General features: G+C 31.9%; 1 protein-coding gene across 1 annotated transcript; it reads left to right on the top strand.

Moving 5' to 3' along the window:
- The first annotated feature begins 76 nt into the window (after window positions 1-76).
- On the top strand, window positions 77-21,150 carry LOC105645432 (Tetratricopeptide repeat (TPR)-like superfamily protein). The gene is made up of 17 exons (XM_089720588.1): window positions 77-272; window positions 483-581; window positions 3,385-3,572; window positions 3,701-3,805; window positions 4,863-4,963; window positions 8,221-8,299; window positions 9,114-9,179; window positions 10,066-10,134; window positions 10,232-10,288; window positions 11,004-11,081; window positions 12,740-12,837; window positions 12,917-12,962; window positions 13,167-13,294; window positions 14,524-14,632; window positions 15,481-15,543; window positions 18,530-18,595; window positions 20,685-21,150. The coding sequence occupies exons 1-17, from the start codon at window positions 167-169 to the stop codon at window positions 20,889-20,891; spliced, it is 1,665 nt and encodes a 554-aa protein (XP_089576714.1). The 5' UTR covers window positions 77-166; the 3' UTR covers window positions 20,892-21,150.
- The last annotated feature ends 1,844 nt before the right edge of the window (window positions 21,151-22,994 follow it).

The raw sequence follows: 22,994 nt of genomic DNA, 5'->3' as shown, positions 1-22,994 counted from the left end.
ATAATTTTCAGTATTTTAATTTTATTTAATTTTTATTTTTATTTTTTTTATATCTTAGCCGTTTAAGGGTAAAGGGTTTAAGCCTTAATGTAAGGAAGCTAAAGCCCCCCGAATCCCCAAACTAAAAGCTGAAACAAACCATTCTCTCCTAGTTACGTTGGAAGAGATGTATCTACGACAAATCGCAGCAAATGTTCTAAAGAGGGTCCGAAATTCAACTCAAAGCATCAATCATAGAAAATCGATTAATTCATTTTCCAATTTGCTCTCCAGTACGTAACTTTTGTCTTTCTTCAATCATAGTTCTTGCCTTATTTCAACCATCTCTGTTACCTTTACTTCTTAGCCTCTTTTATTTTTGGTGATATAAATGAGTATTATCATTATTTGTTAGTGCATTATAGATAGATTTGTCATTTTATTTTGTCATTTTGGTATTAAATAATATTGCACTCATAATCTGTATTGTTTGTTTTTTTCAGGTAAAACAAGTTTTTCCTATAAATATGGTTATGGGAAGTCTAGTTCGAGGGTGAATCATAAAGATCATTATCTGTGGAGTATTATAGTTGGACCAGCTGGTATATTTCTGTTCCATTGGGTGCGTGGATATTCAATTGTAATTTCGAATTATCAAAATATTATTATCATCTTTTTTTTTTTTTTTTTTTTTTTTTGGTGTTTTTTAGCTGTCTATGGTAGCCTTTCTAGTTGATTTTTCTAGGACTTTTTTTTTTTTTCGCAATGGTCAGTTATTAGGTGAATTCTCAGACCTGGAATGGTAACAAGCCGTTTAGGAACCCAAAATTGAAGGAATTCATTCAATTAATTTCTTTCTTGGCAATTCTCTTGTTTGGAATGAAAAAATTAATGGAATTCTATTCTGTTAATTAAAAAAAAAAAAGAAATCATTATAAAGGAAATAGAAATGTTTTTACAGAATTTTAAAAGAATTTATCAACTGCTTGGGTCTATAGTTAAATGACATCAATACTCTCACAATAAGCACTAACCTTAAACAAATAAGCTAACTAAGGAAATATTATATATTGAATTCATTGTTTATTATTCCAAACAATAGAGTTCATAAAAGCAAGGAATTATTTCATAAATTGAATCAATTTTGTATTTGGATTTATGCATTTGATTTGAAATCTAGGATTTCAAATATTGGATTTGAAATTTAGAATTTGAAAGTCATGAGTTTTAAAATCTTTGTTTTGCGAATAAGAAGAATTTCAAATCCTGAATTTGAAATTTGTTGTTGGATAATTAATTAACCAATGTATAGAATGCATAAAGTTGTCATCATATGATCTTGTTTTAGAAATTTCAACATAATAAATTAAAGCAATTAATTCATCAGTTTTCTGCAAAACACCGCCACCGACAAATTAATTCTAATAGCCAACTGACTTCAAATGTCTTTCACCAGGACTGCATGAAATATAGCATGAATCACCATTTATCTAAATTCAATACAATTAAAACTAAGTGAGTACAAAGTGCTCTCATTGTTAAGAAGAAACTCTATCCAATCTATTTTCTCATGATCAGGGAGAGACTTGGCCAAAAAATTTCGTCTGCATTGCCTCTCATAAGCTTTCGAACTGTAGAAAAGATATTCACTTGATTAAGTCCAGGAATTTGTGAGAATACAGCATAAATTTCCACTCCAGTAGGTTATGGGCATTCACAATTCTTCTTACTTTCCAAATATTCTTTGAATGGGTGAGCTATTTCCATAATTGCATCATCTTTTGATCCATTTTTCTGTGGCTAGGGAGTGTTACGCTTTGGTTTTCTCTTTAGTTTCGATAAAGGGGGGGCTGCCTGACACGGTTGTCTAGTCATCTGACAGTTGGCAATTACAATTTATGAAGAGATCGGATAACTTTTCAGTGTGGTGCCTACGGTTGTCTAGTCATCTGACAGCATTCCTGTGCTGTGTGGTGCCTATGGTTGGAACAAAATATCTGTTTATGGTAGAACCCTATTAGATCATGAGTTGCAATCCATTCTTAAATGCTTTATCTTTCTCTGGTTTATTATTAGAGTCAAAGGGATGACGTTTCCATATTTCTACAAATGTTTTCAGCTGTTTTAATCCAGGAATTGAATATCACTATTTTATTATTTACTTGTTTATTTTCTTTTTGTCCCCTAATGTCCATATTCTGTGTACTTAGCCAAATCATCGTTTTTTTATGTAAAATTTCATTAACTGCCAATAAAATAAAATTCTGAGAACAGTTGTTCAGCACTCTAAAGTTTGATGATCAAGAATGGTATGAAGAACTAAGAGAATTTTAAAAAGTGGCCATGACAATATTTTAGTCAGTTAAGCTTGTAGGTTGTTTTCATAGTAGTGACATGAGTTGCTAATCATGTTATTGCAACAGATTGCAGTCACCACAACAGTCTACTGTGAAGGGTATTCTGATATGTATTCTTTCTGTTTCGTTGTCTCTTTATTTTCTTGTGCTCTTTATTAACTGCTTTGATTTGATTGATCTTAGAGGCTTAATTCATTATTAGGTTTTAGTCTATTTAAAGTGTTATCTCCTGTCTTAGCAGTTGAATATTTATTAGTAGAAAACTTATATTGTTTCCTATTGTTTGAAATCATGAGAGTTTAAACATTAGAGTGCACTAGTTTTTTATACAATCATGAGTATTTTCTTCTGCTCTTCCCCACGGCACCCTTGCTTGAGTGCTTTAGCCTTTGGGCACAAGTCCTAGTGCACTAGTTTTTGACACACACTATACTTTCCTAATCATATTTTTCACTAGATTTCCTGTGCACAATAAACTTAGGTGTAAGGTTTAGGCTTTCTTCTTAAAGTTATGATTGCAGATTAACTCTTACTGCACTGATATTTTGGAGATAGTAATACTGCAATTATATGATAGAATCTAGGTCGTCTTCTATGAAGGAAAACGTTGTTCAGTCTCATATATTGGATAACATATCATTTCAATTCTGTTGGGACAAACATTACTGCAAAATAACCAACTAATGATTTTCAAATGGTTCATGCTTTTTCTTTCTTTCTTTCTTTCTTTTTTTTAAATGTTAAATGACTAGCTTCTTATACTCTAGGAGAAGAAGCAACAACTTTATTTGCTTAGTTTCCATTTCCAAGATCTGAATTCTTGGCCCTTATCATTTGAACTTTGAATGTACTTTTGTTCTAAAGTTACATATGGGCAATGGAATGGTCTTAAGAAAGGGACACTGTATCCATGTCTTTTATACAATTGTTAGTTTCATTGGGGATCAGCTTCTCAGTTGATTAGGTGCTCTCTGACTTCTTTTGTGGTTTGTACTGCCAATGATAAATTGCTGATGTCTGTTTTTGGAATGGCGCTAATGGTTTGCAGCGATCATTCTTGGGGAGAATGACAACGCTGTCTTCGCTAGTGCATCAAATGACAGTGGTACTGAAACGGAATCAGAAGGTACTAACACAAATGGATTACGCAAAATTGAGGATGGTTCTGTAATTTCAAATGAGCATACTTCTAAATGGAGAATATTTACTGATAACGGGAGGGAATACTTTGTGCAGGTAAGCATGTTGCCCTTTCCCTCAGTTCTCTCTCTCTCTCTCTCTCTCTCTCTGTGGATATATGTTCTTTAATTTGCTGTTACAATTTTGTACTTCTACTCAAAATTTAGCCTCCATTTCTTTGATAGGGAAAATTGGAACAAGCTGAAAAGTTCTTCTTTTCTGCCCTAGAAGAAGCTAAAAAGGGTTTTGGTGATAGGGATCCTCATGTTGCTTCTGCCTGCAACAATTTGGTTGGTCTACTGCTCAGTAATTTGCTGATAGTTTTAATGCATACTTTTTCTTTTCTTAACTCTAGTTTAAAATTGTTGTATTAGAAAAAAACTTTAGCGATGCAACTATATAAACATGTACTTCTTTCTTTTTTTCTTTTTTGGAGATCACTGAGTGATTACTATTAGAATTAGATTTGCTCATCCAGATTTATTCAATAGATGAATTTGTATGGCAAATTTATCGGCATATGAAGATTTTTCCAGTGTTTTATATTTAGGGTAAAGAGATGGAGAGTGTGTTGCTTTTGGAGAATGTCTGGTGTGAGGACTAGATCCCGATGGATATTTTTTTGTGACCCTTCTACTATAGCTAGATTTGGCAATCTCTCAATTGCAGTCCCGGCTTAATTTTATTCGCAATTTTAGCAGCTGAGATTTGAATTCTGTCAGAAGAAAAAGTTGTGGTGGAGGCAGTAGATGGCGGAGGTTTAGTGGCTAATTATATTATATAGACTGATTGAGTTCTTTATGTATATATTGGATCATGCCGAGAATAGGAACAATCTAGATAAATATTTTAGCATGTTCAATGGGGCAGAGTGCAGGACTGTGACTTGAGAGATTACCTTGTTTTGTGTAGATTTTGTAGGTGAGAAACAGTATGACATATGAAGGGTTTGGTTATACTTTTGCAAAACTGAGGGTGGAAGTTGTGGAGCTTAAGCTTCTGTTGAATTTGTTTTCCCATATCGTTTGTGAGCACCTTTGCTTCCTTGAACTCTAATTCATGGTTCTTTTTCTTTTTATAGCTCTTGCATGTTATTCAACCTGTGTGCTTCAACGCATAGCCTCTGGATTTTTTAATTTAATTGAATTTATTTCTTATAAAGAGGAAAATATTTTATGTTCTATGCATTATCCGCCATTAAATGTACAAGTAGCCAATACTGAGGATTAGTTGTGTTCTCTCTCAAGCAAATTGTGATTTGGAAACATGTTTTATAGGAGGCAACTAAAATCTCTTGTCAAACATTGCCAAATGAAAAGTAATTGTTACATCATTCTCTTCTTCCAGGCAGAGTTGTATAGAGTCAAGAAGGCATTTGGTGAAGCAGAACCTTTGTATTTGGAGGCCATCAACATACTGGAGGAATCGTTTGGTCCAGAGGATATACGGTTAGTAGTATTATTAGGACAAATAGTTTCATAATCATCAAATCATTTTGAATCTAAGTTCACAACTCAGTCCCTTATGGTTTGAGTTTATTTTATTTTTATTTTAGTTTGTTAACCAATTATTAGTTGTATTTAATCGACTTTTATAAGGAATATGCATCCTATTGAATATCATTAACTTGGTTTGCACAGGGTTTTGTCTACTTTAGGATGAGAAAATGGGTTTCGCTCTTACTATATTCTCTCAAATCTCTAGAATAAATGACATTGGAGGCATGCTTTACAGAAGTAGCAATAGCATTTTTGGGGAGAGATGGTAAGTATTATTCTGGCAGAAATGGTGGTTGTGTGCTAGAAAGGGTGACCATGCTCTTTAGAGTGATTTTCTAGAACATTATAAGGTTTGAGAGGATATACTATTTAAATTATAGTTCAAGCTATTTGGTGGCTATAGAAAGGTGCATAATCATTTTCCAAGGGCATTTCAAGATTGTGATATCAATTTGAGTTTGGGAACTTTGGAAAATAGCCCAAGTTGACTTGTGGATGTGCACAAGTGATACTTGAGTTCATGTATCTTAGAGTAAGGAAACAATTACATTACATGACCTCTATTAGAGAGTCATGCTTTTCCTTTTTCTGCTGGGATTTAGAATTTTGGTGAGGAAATTCCAAACAACTACCAAAATGGAACTTTGGATTCAAAAAATAAATTAAGAACTTTTAGAACGTCCTATGAGGCTTGAGTTGCAAACATAACCTTTTGCCCTCTGCATAAGAAAATGCCATCACTCAAAATAGAACACTTAATAAAAATTACTTTTACCTAAAAATTTTCTATAACGATCTATCAATTGTCACACCCTTTGTGAAATTTCTTGAGTAATTATTCGCTTTGGATCAAGTCAAAGGTTTTGTCCTATAGGTGGAATGGATAACTTCTCAAGAGGTCACTTGTTAATGAGCACTAAAACTTAAGATGAACAAAAGGATTGAAAAAAGAGAATGGTGGATGTATTGTTGTTGAAACTGTCCTGTTCAAGATGGACAAATCTCCAGTACAAATTGGAATTCAAAATAATTTTCCAGATGATGTCCAAAAGGAAATATCCTAGGTCTATTTATAATAAAAATTCGTAGGTTTATGGGATAACAACTTAAATTGAAATGCTGAAATGTAGGAAGCATAACCACTCCTCAAGCCACTCATTCAACAGAAACGCTGACCTATTCTTGTGCTAACTGAATCAACAAATCAGCAGGACCAATTAGAGATAAGAATTGGTCAGCAACTAACTCTTCTTCTCTCTCACTTGCATGTTGATGTTTATGTCTTATTTCATAGACCTGTAAGGGTTGTGGGTTTGTATCATCAACCATCCTAGGATTTCCCTTAAGCGAACATACGTAACCCCAGAGTTCTTCTAACTCTTCAGGCTATTTCAATAAAAGGTGCTTCTAATGATTAGTTTTCTCTATTTCAATATATGATTGATTTGTTCCTGAGCCCCGCATTCTACTACCTTAGTTAACCTGGCATCCTAGAAGCTTACTAGGAGTTTTGCTCGCGCAGGTGGAATGGGAAACTTCTAGATGATCACCCATCATAGGATTTCTCTTTAGCAACCACATTTAACCCAATAGTTCTTCCAACTCTCCAGGCTATTCCATTAAAAGGCGTCTATAGTGATTAATTTCCTCCGTCCCAATGTATGATTGATTTATTCCTGTGTCCCGCATGCTACTACCCTAGCTAGCTTGTCACTTAGAAGCTTGCCAAGAGATTTGTTCTGCCTGCCCTCTTCGGACCATTTGCCGGGTCGGGATGTCACTCAAATGATGTGAAAAAGTTCTACTGAATGTCACATAAGAGACCCACGCGAAATGAACCTAAAGTTGCACAATTTAGAAGTCAGGTGAAATTAACTAGCAATATCCTTTTCCCATGGCCGGATAACTATTATTCCTGGGGGTATAGTTTTATTTGGTGTATTTCATTCTAAAATTGAAGTTTTAATTTGGAATGTAATTTTGAAATATGGAATTCATAGTGGAATGTATTGATTAGTATATGTGGAATGGAACGGAATTGTAATTAAAAATTTCACATTCCAAATTTATATTTACCTTTTTTATTATATTTGAAATATAATTAAATATAAATAATTTATAAGGGAACACCAATCCTACCTCGTTTAAAAATAGATGTTTTTTTTGTCAATAATTAAATTGTCCTTTTAATATTTTAAACTAAATTTGGATAAATAAAGCAGCTAATTATAGAGTTTGAGAATTTTTATTTATTTATTAAAGTAGGAGATTTTTCCAAAATTCCAAACCGTATTTCATTCCAAACAAAAAAACTATTGGAATAGAATGAAATGCATTTTTAAATTCCAAAATATTTTGGAATGGGGTCATTCCAATCCATTTTAGTTGAAGCAATTGTTGGCGTTAAATTTTGAGTAATTGAAATTTAATGTTTTGAACTATATTCATATGTTAGTTAATAGTCTCCCAGTGTATGAATTATTAAAATGTAGGATCAACGTTTCTCCTTCCACTTGCATTGCTTCAAGAAGCTCATCCATAATTTTACTACTCCTTTGTTAAGTTGTTAAGAAGGATGGTGTTAGATGGTTTTGTAATCTGATATGAAAGTTTATATTTCTTAACTCAAGAATTTTTCTTTCTATCAGTTTCTTTAGATTTGATGTACTTCAGTCCTGGTTTTTTTAACTTAACATTCTTTGGCTAAGTTGGATGTATTGGGAGGCTTATTAGTCTGGTTTTAGTTGCTAAGATTTGTTAAGTTTTTTCCTGGAATTATTATTAATAAAATAAAAATTTGTTGATAAAAAAAACAAATTTACTACTCCTTTAGTACCAAACGGTTGCCACCTTATTTTTTTCACAATGTTCAAGGAATATAGCAAATGCTATGCCAACTCATATTTTATACACAATTCTTTGTTTTGTACCCCTTAATCATCCTTTATGTCATAATAAATGAGCTTTTGAATTGAAGAATTAATAAGGGGTAAATTAGAAAAATTAATTCCAAAAATCTGACTTTGTGGAAATAGGCATGTTTATTTGGGACCTCCAAAAAGGGAATAGTGGAAAAAATTTTGTGATGGAGGGAGTATATCTTTGCTTCAACCTATGACATTTGTATTGGTTTATATAACTAAACAGTTAGTAGTCTCCATCATTTTCATCATCGTTACTCATGTAAGCATTCATGTTATTCTCAGTGTGGGGGCTGCATATCACAACCTTGGACAGTTTTATCTTGTGCAGCGGAAACTAGAAGAAGCTCGTAAATGCTACGAGGTGATTGTGATTTCATATCTTGTGCTTATTATGCTTAAGAGTTATACCTCTTATGATTAAGAGGTGTAGAGACTTGTTTCAACTTTTTTTTTTCTCTGTTGGTTGCATTTGTGGGTTAAATTCCATATTCTTGTGTTGTTGAAAACTTTTCTCAGCCATGGACATGTTATTTTCCACCCTAAAACATTTTCTTGTCGTAGTATAGCAAGGAGCAGAATAAAATTTTCAGCAGCTCATTGTACAATTCATTTGTGGAGTGGTTGTACTGTGTATTTTTACTTCTTCACTTCTCTAAATTCTTCTCATTTTCCTTCTAGTATGCCATTTTTATCATCCACCTTACCAGGTTCCACACGCCTTTGCAATATGGAATTTTCAGATGCTTAAACGCCAGCAACAATTACATGTAATTTCATATTTTCATTAAGAAGATAGACATCTCTTTGTATGTGCTTTTTATGGTTATTTCTATTACTTGGTTTCTCTTCTTGCATTTTTGGCTTTTAAATGCAAACAAAAATATTACTATCAAGACATTATCTTTTCAGTCTGTGTCTAAAATGGTACAGGATAAGTCTAATGATTAATCCTACTATTTTACTATCACTTTGTACTGATCTGGGTTTTTGTTCTTGTTGATTTTTCTTTCGGCAGCATGCTTTAAAGGTATGAACAACTTCTTTACATATATATATTTTCCCTCAATGGCAAGAAAATTTTCTTGTTTGTTGTTAACTTATATTTGATTTGCAGCTCGTTTTTGTAGCTTGAAATTTGAACTTATAACAACCAATACCACCTTGTAATCTTTCAGATAAAGGGGCGTGTTCTGGGACTTGGCCACGCAGATTATGCAGATACGATGTATCATCTTGGAACAGTAAAACTCTTTGCCATTCATTATATTTTTCTTTCAGCTTTATTATTTTTATTTTTTTTATCAAGGTTTCTATTTATGCTCATGTTATTTTTTTTTTTATCAAGGTTTTTATTTTTATTTTTATTTTTATTTTTATGCTCATGTTATTATCCAGAATAGTTTGAGAAACTATCAGAAAGCTTAAAAGATTTTGCAAATAACTGAATGTCAATTTGAATTCATAGCAAAATCCCAAATCCAAGCTGTAGGCAAAGTTGCTTTGTGTATCACTTGGGCCTTTATTTAAATAGGAAAGAAGACAAAAAAAAAAAAAAAAAAAAAATCAAAGATTGTAAATACATTAAATTCTATGGTAACTTCGAAAATAAAATCTTAATTACAATTTGATATCCATGCCTGGAAATAACTTTGTTTATTATCTTCTGGTGGTCTTCCTCATTGCTTCCCAGTTTAAATGAACTAGGCTCTAGAGAGTGATACTGTAGATACAATTCGGCAACTATGTCCCACAATATAAAATCACCTTCCATAAGCTATATTGCATCAGATTTAGGATTGCCTTTCTATCACAAGTAACTGCAGAAATCCACCATGAGATGTAGCAACATGCTCATTAATAGAATGGGTCTTCTCCACATTTCATGAAAGTGTCCTTGAGTTCTTATCTAGTTTGTTGTTTAACATGGCAGCTAAAGTTTGGTAACTTCATATTAATAGATTGGGAAAAAATAAATTCGCTTTATATAATTTTATGAGTACATGCTTTGTTCTTTATTGTTCCTTCTTTTTCATTCCCCTCCCTCTCTCTCTCTCTCTCTCTCTCTCTCTCTCTCTCTCTCTCTTCATTTTCAGTTGACTTATCAATTGTCATATAATTACAATTAAGGTTCTATACCTGCAAGGAAAAGAACAGGATGCTGAAGTCCTTATCCAGGAGTCTATTCGAATATTAGAGGTACATGAATTACTCAAAACTAGGGCTGGTTTTGGGTTTTCTTCTACTTTTGATATAACTTGACAGTGTGGCTGCCATATCTTGTTTGTTTATGTAGGAAGCTGGCCAAGGGGAGTCAGGTATATGCACGATGAGGTTGCGCAATCTTGCTCAGGTTGTACCTTGACATGTTCCATTACACATATGATACAATTTTTATCCGTGATGATTACAGCTATCTAAACATACATTCTTAAGTTCTTTAAATGCTATATGTACTATTTATTTCTCATGCAGAACACAATATCTATATTCTTTGTATCCATCTCCCAAGTCTGTCTGGTTGCTACATTTCTCAATCTTACTCCTTAAGTTTAGGGTAGTTAAAAAGGGGGCAGTTTTGATGTCTTCAGACTGTGTTAATTCATTTTGGTGGGAGAATTGTTCTTACCTTTATAAATATTCATCGTGACTCCTATTTATCTTTTATGTTAATTGCATGATGTTATCTATGTATAACCTCTGGTACAAACCAGAGTAGAGAAGAACAAAGCAGGGAACAATGAAGAAAATATCAGAGAGAGAAAGAGTGGATTATATGAGAATAACTTTATACTTTTATGATAGTGAATTAAGAAAGTCCTTTGAATGACATGGGATTCAATAAACTAAATGAAAATTGCTTATGGTAACCTATTAAGCTGCATTTTTTTGGAACTGCAACTTTATTTTGTCTTTCCTAGGTGAGGAAAGGAAGATACTAGGAATAAGATAGCATACATCCAAATGAATTTTTTGTTTTCTTGTGAATGTTATTGATATTGTTATCACATAAAATACTAGTATGTTGTTCCATGGATAACTTTAGTTTTATTCTTGGTCTCATTCAGATGTATCTAAAATCCAATAATCTTGAAGAAGCCGAGAAATTACAGAGAAAGATCCTGCATATTATGGAAGTATCAAAGGTTTGACTTATTTTCTTTATCTGATTTTTTGGTTTTACTTCTACTGCAAACTGGTTCTATCTGAGAATGTGACTGATCTTCTGTGTTTTCCAACCTTCTTCTATTTGGCATGCGCACGCTTTATAATTGAGACTTTTGCATTTAAAATAGTATTTCTTGCCCTATGGTCTCTGATTTTGTATTCTTTGTTTCAAGATCATGCTTTCCATTGCAGACTCTTCTGTCAAGCTAGGCAAGTACTCAGCACTGACTCTATCAAGTACTTAACCCCCCAGCATAAAAAAAAAATTGGAAAGAAAAAGAAAGAAAAACTAAGGGTGTGTTTACTTATAGAAAATAGTTTTATGTATTCTATTTTTTGTTCTTAGAAAACAATTTCCTTAAAAGATAAAAACTAGAAAATAGAAAATGGAAAATGCGTTCACTTGGTAACAATAAAAAGTCATATTTTAATTTAAATACTTCATAAACATTATTCATAACTTTCATAATTAAAAGAAATAAAATATTATAAAATAAATTTAAAATTTTTTGAATCTTTATTATTGATTATTTATAATAATAATATCAATTTTTATCATTTTCTAAATTTTTTCAGAAATAAAGGATATAATATATTTGTAATAATAAAATTAATTATATATTAAAGCATAATATAATCTTTTTATGTTATTTAAATATTTTTATTTTTTCAATGAAAATATTCTATAGAAAATTTTTTCATAGATATTATAATTTTAATTATGAAAATGTCATTTTCTAAAAATAAAAAACAATTGGAAAATATGTCTTTTATTATAAAGGAAAATTGTGGAAAACAAATTAAAACTGTTTTTCAAATCTTAGTTAAATTTTGGAAAATTGTTTTCTAGTTTTCCAAATAGAAAACTGACTGGAAGCCTTGCAACTATGATAGAAAGCCGTTTGCTTCTTGCCAAAGCCTTCGCCTTTCTTTTGAATCAAAGTAGGTTAGGTCGCAGTGATTTGTACACAAAACTCTATTTTTCAGTTTTCTTGGAAAACTTTTCTAGAAAGCTACTCCAGTTCTCTACAAGGAAACACACCCTAGTATTCTTATGTTTATTATTCCACTAGGCTCATACAATGGAGTGTTTTTTTTTTTTTTTTTGTTTATCTTTTGTCTTGTTTCACTTATTTTTCCTTCCAGCAGACATTTTGTAAACTCCTTCAATTAGATTTGGTTCTTTTGTGTAGGTTTTGGATGCATTACCTTTCAGGCTTAAGTTTCTGATTCTCTTCCCTTATTTTCTTGATTTTATTTTATTGGGAGTTTTGGCTCTTATATATGCTCCTCATTCTTGGGTTCCTATGAACATAAATTTTATCATAAAATAAGTATGTAAGCTATCAATGTAAAAGTGTTATAAATTAAGTTAAGAAAACAAATGGCTATTGGCTTGTTGATGTGTCATATTGAAAAGGAAAGTATTAATGTATTTATATGTGCAACATATTCTCGTAGTGGAATTGCATTATGGAAATTTAAAATTTTAAAACAAAACGCTCTTGTGGCATTTAAAATATCTTTAATAATTGGTCCTTATCTAATTGGTAGCACCATAAGATTTCATGATCTCCTAACTTTATAATTATTTAATGCCAGCATCAGTTCTTTAAGTACCTATCTTGTGAGACAGGGATGGAATTCAATGGACACTGTAATTGCAGCTGAAAGATTAGCCTTAACTCTACAATCAGCTGGGAGCTTAAAGGAAGCACAAGAGCTTCTTCAAAGGTAAACAGTCATAGAGTAATTCTGTAGAATGAAAGAAGTTATCATCCAAGAGTTAATAATATTTTGTTTTTTCTTTAAGGTGTCTTGAGACTCGGAAAACCTTACTTCCCGATGATCACATTCAGGTTTGATGTATCATCAGCACATAAATTATTTACAAAGACGGGGTTGATATCATTTTGATTATGAATTGTGATATAGGGATACTATTTCATTTGATATTTGCTGCTTTCTTGGTAAAAAAAATGTGTTCACTGCTACTAATAGGAATGAGTTAAAACCACATAGACCATGATTGAAATGAAACTTGTTTTCGTTTCCATGTACAGATTGGTGCTAACATGCTTCACATTGCGAGGGTGGCAATGCTGAATGCAAATCGACTAAGAAGGATTCATGTTTCTGAAGCAATTTCTGAGCTTGACAAGGCAAAAGAGCTTTTGTGCAATTCAACAAGGTTTGTTATTTGTTATCTTAAATTTCCTTGCAAATCAACTTTTAAGCATAAGGAAAAAAAAATTGAAATTCTCTATTCATTAAATACATATGTAGATGTCTTAATGTCTTCTATCATAATCCTTTCATGTGTTTTTAAATTTGCCTTTTTGATTTAAATTCTAACCATTAGTTACATGTACACCTTGTTCATTTTCCATGTAACGCATTAGCCTTTGTTTATATGCAATAGCAAATACTGTTATTTGAATGTAAGTTACTTATCTATTAGATATTTACTGTTGAGAAAATGCAACAAAGAAAAAGCATCTTGCTAGTTTCAATGAGAACAATAAGAGTATGCTCTGTTTGATTTAGACCACCAATCCGAACCAAATTTTGGTGGTTTGGTTGGATTTTACTTTCTAAATAGTTTGGTTTGGTTTAAGAAAATAAAAAATTTTGGTTTATATTTTGGTGTGATTTTTAGACTTATATAGTTTATAAATAAATATTTTATATGTTATTTATGAGATTACCTTTTTAATTTTTTCAGAATTTATTTTAAGTAACAATTGCTCAAGTAATGTGACCCTTTTCTTTTCATTATTTTCTAATAAAATAGGGACATTCTTGAATTTTCTGGGGTGACTTAAGTTATGTCTTTTTAGTGGAGTGATGAATTGATTGCTCATGGGATGAAGAGGAGGAGAGAAGAGAAAGAAATAAAAGCGAGAAGGGGGGGGGGGTGTTTATATGAATGGGGTTTAACTTTCATATGACTGAGGTTTTAGGCTTAATTAGAAATCTCTTTTTGTGAAAGACTTTCTGAATTTTTGGAGTTGGCATGGAATAGGTTTGGAAGATGGTGTACTTGAGGTTATTGTTTTGTCAGTTTGTGTTCTTTACCTTTCATTCCTTGCTAGTTATGTCCGTCTAAATTTGGGTTCCTAGAATTTTAGGGTCCAACTTTTACTATAGCAATTCCTTCATGACTTGCTGTGAATATGTTATGCTAGTTCTGAGTATCTTTTGTCTCATTCTTATTAATTAAAAAGGAGGGGCGATGTCACTGTATTTTACTAATTCCCTGATATTTAATCATAGAAGATTCAATATTAATTTTGTACCGATGCTTTAAAGGAAGAATTTTATAGAAGAGTCAATTTATTTATTTTTTCTATTAGAACCATATTCCTACTGGTATAGATTCTTACAGATTATTCATATGCAGTTCTCTTTGCATGATAGGATAGCACAGCAAGTTTTAAAAAAATTGAGAAACCAATCATGGAGCAGGCAGAAGGCTGAGGTATCTGAAGAAACTAGGAGGCATGGACGTGCAGCATTGGTCATATTGGTCAGTTCCTTTTATTTTGTGAAACTTGGTGACATATTTCAATATACGAAAAAGAGCTCTATCTTAAAAAGTCCAATGATTTTTCTTTTACCTTTGTGTAAAATGCTTCTTTTTCTTTTAATTTTGTATTTCTTCTCATTTAATTTTGTCAAAGTATCATTTTTTTTTTTTTTTCAAATTTCAAGCCCCAATGTTTTTGTTGCTAAACCTTGTGCAATATACTGTTCTTGCATTAACTTGATGAATCATGGAGAGTGAAAAACTTGGTCCATGAGAGGAATTATATGTAAGTTTCAGCCAAGGCATTATGAGGATAGCTGATTGTAGGTCATTAAATTACACTCACTCTATTACTATACTGTAATTCCATGGCAGGAATAGAGGTTCTTGAAATTTCATTAAATTCTCATAAATCATTGTAAATGTGTGGTTAGGCCAACGTTTCAACATTAAGTTGGTTGTGAAGTTGGGAAACTGTGGTCTTGTTGCAGATAAATCATATGTGAAGGGATGGTTGATCGCTGTTATTGTTCCTTCCAGTGCTGTTAACTTCATCTTCATTGTCTTCTCACCTGTTTTCTCATGTTTCTTGCCTATCAAGAGCAAGCATTAAAATGTGCATACGTGCGTCATCAGATTAGCATATAACAGAATTAGATTGTGATCAAATGTCAATTATACCCTTTATTGCTTGTTGAAACTATCACATATCACGAATCTTGTTATGATCTGTGGGTTCGTATGCCTAAAAATGTATAATTAACACTGAGCTAGTAATTTTGGATGCTTAATATGTGCCGATCTATTTTATGACATGGTATAAATTGATGGAAATTCTGTTGTTGCAGATGCAATCACTTGAGACTGTTGGGCTTGTGGAGCTTGCAAAACAAGAGCTACAGGAGTCAATGGTGAGTAACTTAATATTAAAGAAGATGATTAATTAATGATAAAATTTTGTATGTTTTCACCTGTAGTCTCACAGTAGAAAATAACTTTGCTTTGACTTGGTGGACATTATTGCAATGTCAAAAATGGTTTTACCTCATTTGAGAACATGTGCACAGGTATAATTATTAGGGGGGATCAGTTCACCAATTTGGGTCAAATCTTTAATCAAGTTATTTTTCAAATTAACCGAATTTACTGAACTACATATTTAACGGAATTTAACCAAATTAAATTGGCTGAATTAATTTTTGTATTAACTACACCGAAATAAATGGAAATGAAAACCAAATTAACCGACCAATTTTATCCAAAATGTCTCATTAACCGATTTTATATATTAACCCTAATATTTGTTTTTTAATTCTAATCACTAAGACAATGTTGTTCATTCTTTGGTCAATTTGATTGATATGGTTAGATTCAGTTTTAATCGAACCGAAAATCAATTACCCATTCACTGAACCAAATTGGCTGATTTAACCAAATTTGCCGGATCATTTGCTCATCCCTTTTATGCAGAAATTATTTATTTGGTTAGGATGTGTTAAATGTAAAATTGTATTTTAAAGTGACGGCATAGGCATGCTCAAATACATCATGAATATTCTTTATTAGGGTCTTGTTCTCATGAGATCTGTTTACTTTTCCTGAAGTACCTATTACTGTGAAAATCCATTTTGACCAAACATTCCCTACCACCCCACCCTGCCCTGTTTTTTTTTTTTTTTTTTTTTTTTTTTTTTTTTTTTTTTTTTTTCTATTTTAAGTGCTTGTCTCGTATATCTTCTGTAGTTTGGTGTCAATATCACTAATATTTCCACAAAGGCCGCCGTTTCTGTTTGGCATGCATCTGCAGTAGATACCACTACTTAGATATGCCAGATACATTTCTGATACCTCTAAACATCCTCAAATTATTATGTTTGCACTAACTTGGCGGTTTGTCCAAAATTTCCAAGATTTTCATGTTACATTATTCTTATAGGCTTTAGGGTATATCATCTCTTTTCATATAGGATTTACTGGATTGTGCTAGAGATGGAAGTGGGATAGGTGCCCACTAATTTTGAATGCCCATATGCAAACCGGTTTAAATTTTTATTACTCATACCCGTTCCAAAACTCATTTAAAATCCCTTTTGAAATACCCATACCTAAACCTATTTAAAATTTTAATATCATGCATTGGTCTCAAGCCCATTTAATATACCCCTTTCACTATCCTTACCTGTTCTAAACCTATTAGTACTAGTTCTCTATCTAACATAAATCCATTTAATATAAAATAAAACTTGCGCAAATATTAGAAATAGTAAAGTACATTTCAAATGTATAATAATAAAATCCATAGATAAACAAAGAAAATATGGAAAAAAAAAACATTTAAGTTTATCTTAACAACATCGGCCAAATACATCATTTAACCCTTGAACTTTGACAAAAAAAACTTTATGGCACCTTGAACTATAAAATCGACCTTGTGACATCCTGAACTTATTTTTTGTGATAAATTTCACACCTCCTTGTATTAAAAATGGTAAATTTTTAGGGTTTTTGATTTTTATATGCAAAATATTGATTTGATATGTGGTTAATACAACTTTTGGAACAATAATTTTATATTTTCTAAAATTTTAATAAGTGATAATCGATCTAATTTTATAAGTTGAGGTGTTCAATTGATCAAATAAAGTGTTTAATAAGTACAAGTTTATAAGTTGAAGTGTTCAATTGGTCAAAACAAAAGGTGAAAATGCCATAAGGTTTTTTGTGAAAAGTACAGGGTTGAATTTATGTATTCAACCTAACAACAACAATTGAGATAAAAATTCATTGTATACCATCCACATATGAATTAAAAATTCATTTATATAACATTTGTAGATGAATTAAAAATTCATTATTATATTAACATATAAATTAAAAATGCGTCACTACAACCATTAACAAATAACAACATAATCTTCCACATACAACCAAAGTCTAAATAGGTTTTCGGAAGCGGAAACCCAAGGCCTTAAACCCAAACCCGACCCAAATATGTGATTAGTAATCAATTTAATATCCATATCCGTTCCAAAAATACCCAAACCTGCTTTAATTTAATATCCCTATTTTGTGGCCCTTGTTTGTACCTTTGAAATTTTTAGATAGATCTGGACTTTGTCTTCTCATAGTATTGCCTTAACTTATAGGCAAACAAAATTATGCTTGCAGCGCCCTGTTTAATCATAAACAGCGGTTCTTTGTTAATAACCATCAGAATTTCTTATTAATATCCTTATCTCAGCTATCATCTGGGACGGTACTACTCATTGAATTCACACTTCATCTGTGGGGTTATACATTGATAGTGCCGGTTGGTAATTTCATAAGTGGATAATGATTTTTATAAGCATCTTCAGAACTAGCAACTCCTTTTTTAAATCAGCATCTCTCTGGATCTCAAGTTGGTGGCAGCCTTCTTCTGATTAGCAAAAAAGCAAATACCCATAAATAGCTGCTAAGATAAAAGAAACATAACTTGTCTAGTGAAGGCAACATGAGAACCTATATATTCCTCTAAAAAACTTGATTTTGTGTTATATTTATGCTTTAATGACATATTCTCCCCTTCAGACATCAGCAGTCATCACCAGTACTAAAGCCCCACCTTGTTAAAAGAGTGTCCCGTCTAACCACACAACTTGATCTGTACAGAGCCATGGATTTTTGGTCCAGCATTTCCAGTATGATTAAATATATTTTTTTTGAGCATGTGTACTTGTAGGATGCACTAATGCACGTACACTGCTCTTATAGGTCTTCAAACGCAAAAGCAAATAGTTGTGTGAATTTTCTCAAAATTTCTATACCCCTCAAGTAATACTGTAAAAATTTTTTGTCCTTGTTCTGCTAGTATATAACACTTTGATAACACTATTTGATGCTTGATTTGTCAATCAGCAAGAGCATCCATCTACTGTTGAGACTGCTAGTGCACTTTTTCAATGCATTTCTGCTTACAAAGAGGTATGCCTATAGCTATGGCAAGTTGAACTTTTTGGTTAATTGTATGGTGAAATTTGATTTATGCTTTGAAACTGTTTGTCCTGCTTGGTTGTTGCCAATGTGTTCTACTAGTTTCATTTGATCCTTGTTTTTTTTTCTATCTTTTGGACTTGCTCTTACCCAGTGGTTAGCCTTTTACTTTGGTTACATTGGCAAATGAAAGGAAAATATTGGATTTTCACTTAGTTTTCGATTTTAGTTTTTTGAACAGTTGAAAATAAATTAACTCAATGTTGCAAGAGTGAAGCTATGTAGGGGCAAAGGGATAAGCCGACTAGTCCCTAGTCGCTGCTCCCCATGTGCTAATAAACCCCCAATCCCCATTCCCTTAATACATTTTTTATTTGAGTTTTTGTGAATCATATTTTATGCACAACATTCTTATGAAATATGTTTTCATGTAGTCAGAAAAACTTGGGCTATTTTGTTTGAAATAAAATTTTAAGAGGTAGAATAGTCTGTGATCTTTTCTTCTACACTTAACTTTGAGAAAAGAAAAGTTGTAATCTAGGAATTGGAGTTAGTAGCTTATCTATAAAATGAAATAACATACACCAATAAATGTTTCACTAACAATAAAATATGGTTGAATAGAAACTTTTGTAATATCTAACTAGTTTGGAGTAGACTTCATGATGCAGAAGCATACAAGACTAATTAAGAAGTTTTCTTTTAGTTTCCCTCTTTATTTAGGATTAGCTAAATGGGAATACTTTTCAGTCTAGGAGTATTAGCTCATCAGGAATACTTTTCAATATAGAATTAGGATTTATCCTGTCTAATATAAATACGACAGCAACAATTAGTAATCTTTATTGTATTGTTTTTTTCTCTATGAATTCAGAATTTTAATTCGAAGGGTTTCTTTAAAAGCAATTATTGTTCCAACCAAAATCACCTTACTCTAGCCTAATTGTTGAGAATTAATTGCTCTAAATTCTTCCCATGTCACTTCATTTTATGAAACAGTTTCACAATAAGAAAACATGAATGTTTCTGATTGATTTTGTTTAAAAGAGTTGTTGTGCAGAAGCAAAAGCTTAAAACTTGATTTTTGAAAGTTACTATTCATGTTGCTGTAGCAATTGCTAGTCCTATTACTTTTAAGCAGATTGGTTTCGAGATGGTATGGGTATTATTTTCTTTAGGCAGATTGATTTTGTGTTTTACAAAAGTTGCCCCATACCCAACTCAATCCTATTCACATTTAAACTGAAGAATCTGATACACTCACACAAGTAGTTGTTATTACAAGGGAATTTAAGTAATGCCTGGTTCAGTATATTGTCTTACAACTCTAGTTCCCATCCCGACCCAAACCCCTAAATACATACACATAGTGTCTAGCTTTGCCCCAGGAAAAAGAATTTCATAACACCATTAGTTAAACCAAATGTGATGATTCATAACATATCTTCTCAAGTTTGTGTGTTTAGATAAAATTATAACTACAGAACAATATATAATGTCGTCATATCAGACATCTTGAGATTTTTCTTTTTTCCAGTTAAATTCCCAATTTGATTTGAACATCTGAAAAATTAGAAAAATGCAATCTGACCATATCAGTTTAGGGAAAAACTTATCTGGACCAGGTCCATGGCCCCACATATGGACCAAACCAATAAAAAAGTTGATTCTTATTGAAAGGAGAGTATTTCTGAACATATACTAGGAAAAAAAAAAGGATAACCTCGAAATACTTTTTAAAAAATCTTTAGCTTCATTTGTTTGGTCTACATGTGGGGCGGTGTAGACAAGTTTTTTCCATTTGTTTAACCTTAGATAGATAGATATCATCTTCCTCTGTGACGTCAGATTTTATGTTTTCAAATTTGCTTGTCTGCATCTCATTGTACTTGCCTGCATATAGTGTGTTTCTTTTGTAGCAGTGCTTATATTACAATGGACAAAATGAATAATTTGCAAGTATTATTTGATTTGACCATTATTTGGTAGAAAATAACATTTGTCGTCTCATTATAAGTTTGATCTTTGTTTATGGACGTTGAAACATGAAAAATAATAAAGGTCATTTACTTTGCTGCAGTTTGAATCTGAGAGGTCAATTTCTGATTCACCTGAAGTAAAGGTGGAGTATCTTTCATGTTTGAAGCATCTCTTGAGCTTGATTAGTGATAAAGCTATCAGAGAGACGCAACTCTCTGGAAAAGTTACCTCGCAAGAGCTCAATGATGAAATAAAGCGCATTGAAGGTGAAATATCAAATTATAGAAAACGTAAAACTCTAAGGTAGCAATCCTTGATTGCGCTGTACACTATCAAGAAAATATTCATCTACTTTTAGTAGAAGGGAAATAAGTATACAGGCTCCGTTTGGGATTGAGTTTGAACCTTGTCAAATTACATTTTGCTTTTCTGTTACTCATTATATATTTTTTGTTTTTTTTGTATTTTCCTGAACTGAATTAGGAAAACTTTGACTTAAATCTAGCTTTTACCAAACCGTAGTTCATAAAGTTTTAAATATTACGAATGCAGCTTACCAAACGTAATTTAAACTTGGGGTTTACTTTCTCTGTCCTATACCCAAGTATTCATGTTAGGTATCTTAAATTAATTGTCCACTTTATTATTTTAGTTAAAAGTTAACAGGTAAAAAATTTTATTGTTTTAATTTTTTTTTTTTTTTTTAGTATTGAGGAAGGGGATTCGAACCTGGATTTATAGTTAGATTATATTTGTATTTACTGCTAGACTGTGCCTTGGTATGCTTTAATTAATGTTATTTGACTTGTCAATGTATGTGAATAAAAAGAAACTTTGCTGTATATAGATGCTCTTTTTTTTTTTTTTTTTGAAAAAAGGAAAATACTATAGCATTGAACATTTGGATAGAATCCATACAAACAATCAGGGATAACTTTTCAAATCTTAAAATAAGCATATCGATTAGAGACTCTAGCAAGAGAGTGAGTCTCCAAATTAGCTTGTTTACGAATCCAAGCAATAAGAATATGTGCGACGGTCCAAGGTAGTCTTGCAATCTTGAAACGAAACTCAGAGTAAACATCCAAGGAGGAACAGAGTGCATGAACCAGAAGCTGCCAATCTGTGAAGAAACAGCAGAATTAGCTTGCCGCCAATCCAAAAATACAGTCCAATGCATCAAAACATACAGAGTTAGAAGACGAAATCACATTTTCCCATATAGATTTGTTTGGTGCACTCCACATTTTCCACGCTAACACAGACAGTTCCTCTTAACTTTTCTTGATTATGAGAATGTGCAACCTGCAAGAACAACGAGTACATACACTTGCTTTGCAGCGAGTATTTTTTGTTTTTCTTTTTGTTTCCTATTCGAGTACATACATGGGTTTGACAGCGAATCCTGGTAAATCGAGGGGAGGTTGTAGTTGCACAACCACTATGAGCTTAAAAAAAGGTCCCTGCAAAGAAATCGGTGAATCTAAAATCCAATGCAAATTGAGAATTATGGTTTTTTCACTATGAATAGACGTTCATTTAGGCTCCATTAAAATATTTTCCACAATTTTATATTATCTGGGGCATTTAGAAAAATAAGTAAACGGAAAATATTTTCCTAATGAAAGGAAAATTAAGTCATTTTTAAGAAAAATGACTTCTTATTTTTACAATCGTAAAATATTTTCCAGACTTTAACAAACTTATTTTGACTTTATAAATTCATATTTTTTTTAATCATCGGTATCTACTACCACTAGTCACTATTCACCACCACCACCGGCCATCACTACCACTAATCATTGTTTATCACTAGTCACCACCACCACCGGCTATCACCGCCATCGGTCATCGACGACTTTCATAATTCACCATTTTTTTTATATTATTCTCATCTTTAACAATAAAATTTTGGAAAAATAAAATTTATATTATTATTATTATTATTTTATTTTTATGGTCTTATGAGTTGAAAATTTAATATTTTACTAATTTTCAATATTACGACCAAATAACGGAAAAACATTTTCCAAATATAAGTTATTTTACCTTTTCCAAAAACAAATGGAGTCTCGTTTGACATTTAACTTCAGAGAAGACTTACTTACACCTAGGAGTGGAAGCTGGACGAGTTTTCATGGGTGTCCAACCGTAAAAATCCATTTAAAACACTGTAGATTTGAGTACTAACTCTATGAGTTTGGGATGAGTCATGAGGATGAGTATCAAATTTAATTATTCACGTGGATTTAGATTGAGTGTGAGTTTAAAGTTAAGGATACCCACTGTCCAGCAATACCCATTATATAATTAAAAAATATTGATATAATGAAATATTGAGTATAGGGATGAAAGCCGGTTGTGTCTTCCCGGTACTCTAGTACCCCGATCCATTTGTCTATGAATTATG

This window comes from Jatropha curcas, chromosome 4 (genome assembly GCF_041381405.1).
Source record: "Jatropha curcas cultivar XTBG-Jc1 chromosome 4, XTBG_Jcur_1.0, whole genome shotgun sequence".
NCBI classification, from domain to species: domain Eukaryota; kingdom Viridiplantae; phylum Streptophyta; class Magnoliopsida; order Malpighiales; family Euphorbiaceae; genus Jatropha; species Jatropha curcas.
Note: the sequence above shows the minus strand (reverse complement) of the source record. Positions and strands in the feature narration are given on the sequence as shown.

Bases quoted from the DNA above. Each gene is read 5' to 3' on its own strand.
- LOC105645432 (XM_089720588.1), top strand. From the start codon at position 167: ATGTATCTACGACAAATCGCAGCAAATGTTCTAAAGAGGGTCCGAAAT. The intron at 10,135-10,231 runs GTACATGAATTA...TTGTTTATGTAG, and splicing joins AGTCTATTCGAATATTAGAG to GAAGCTGGCCAAGGGGAGTC. The intron at 12,963-13,166 runs GTTTGATGTATC...TTCCATGTACAG, and splicing joins TTCCCGATGATCACATTCAG to ATTGGTGCTAACATGCTTCA.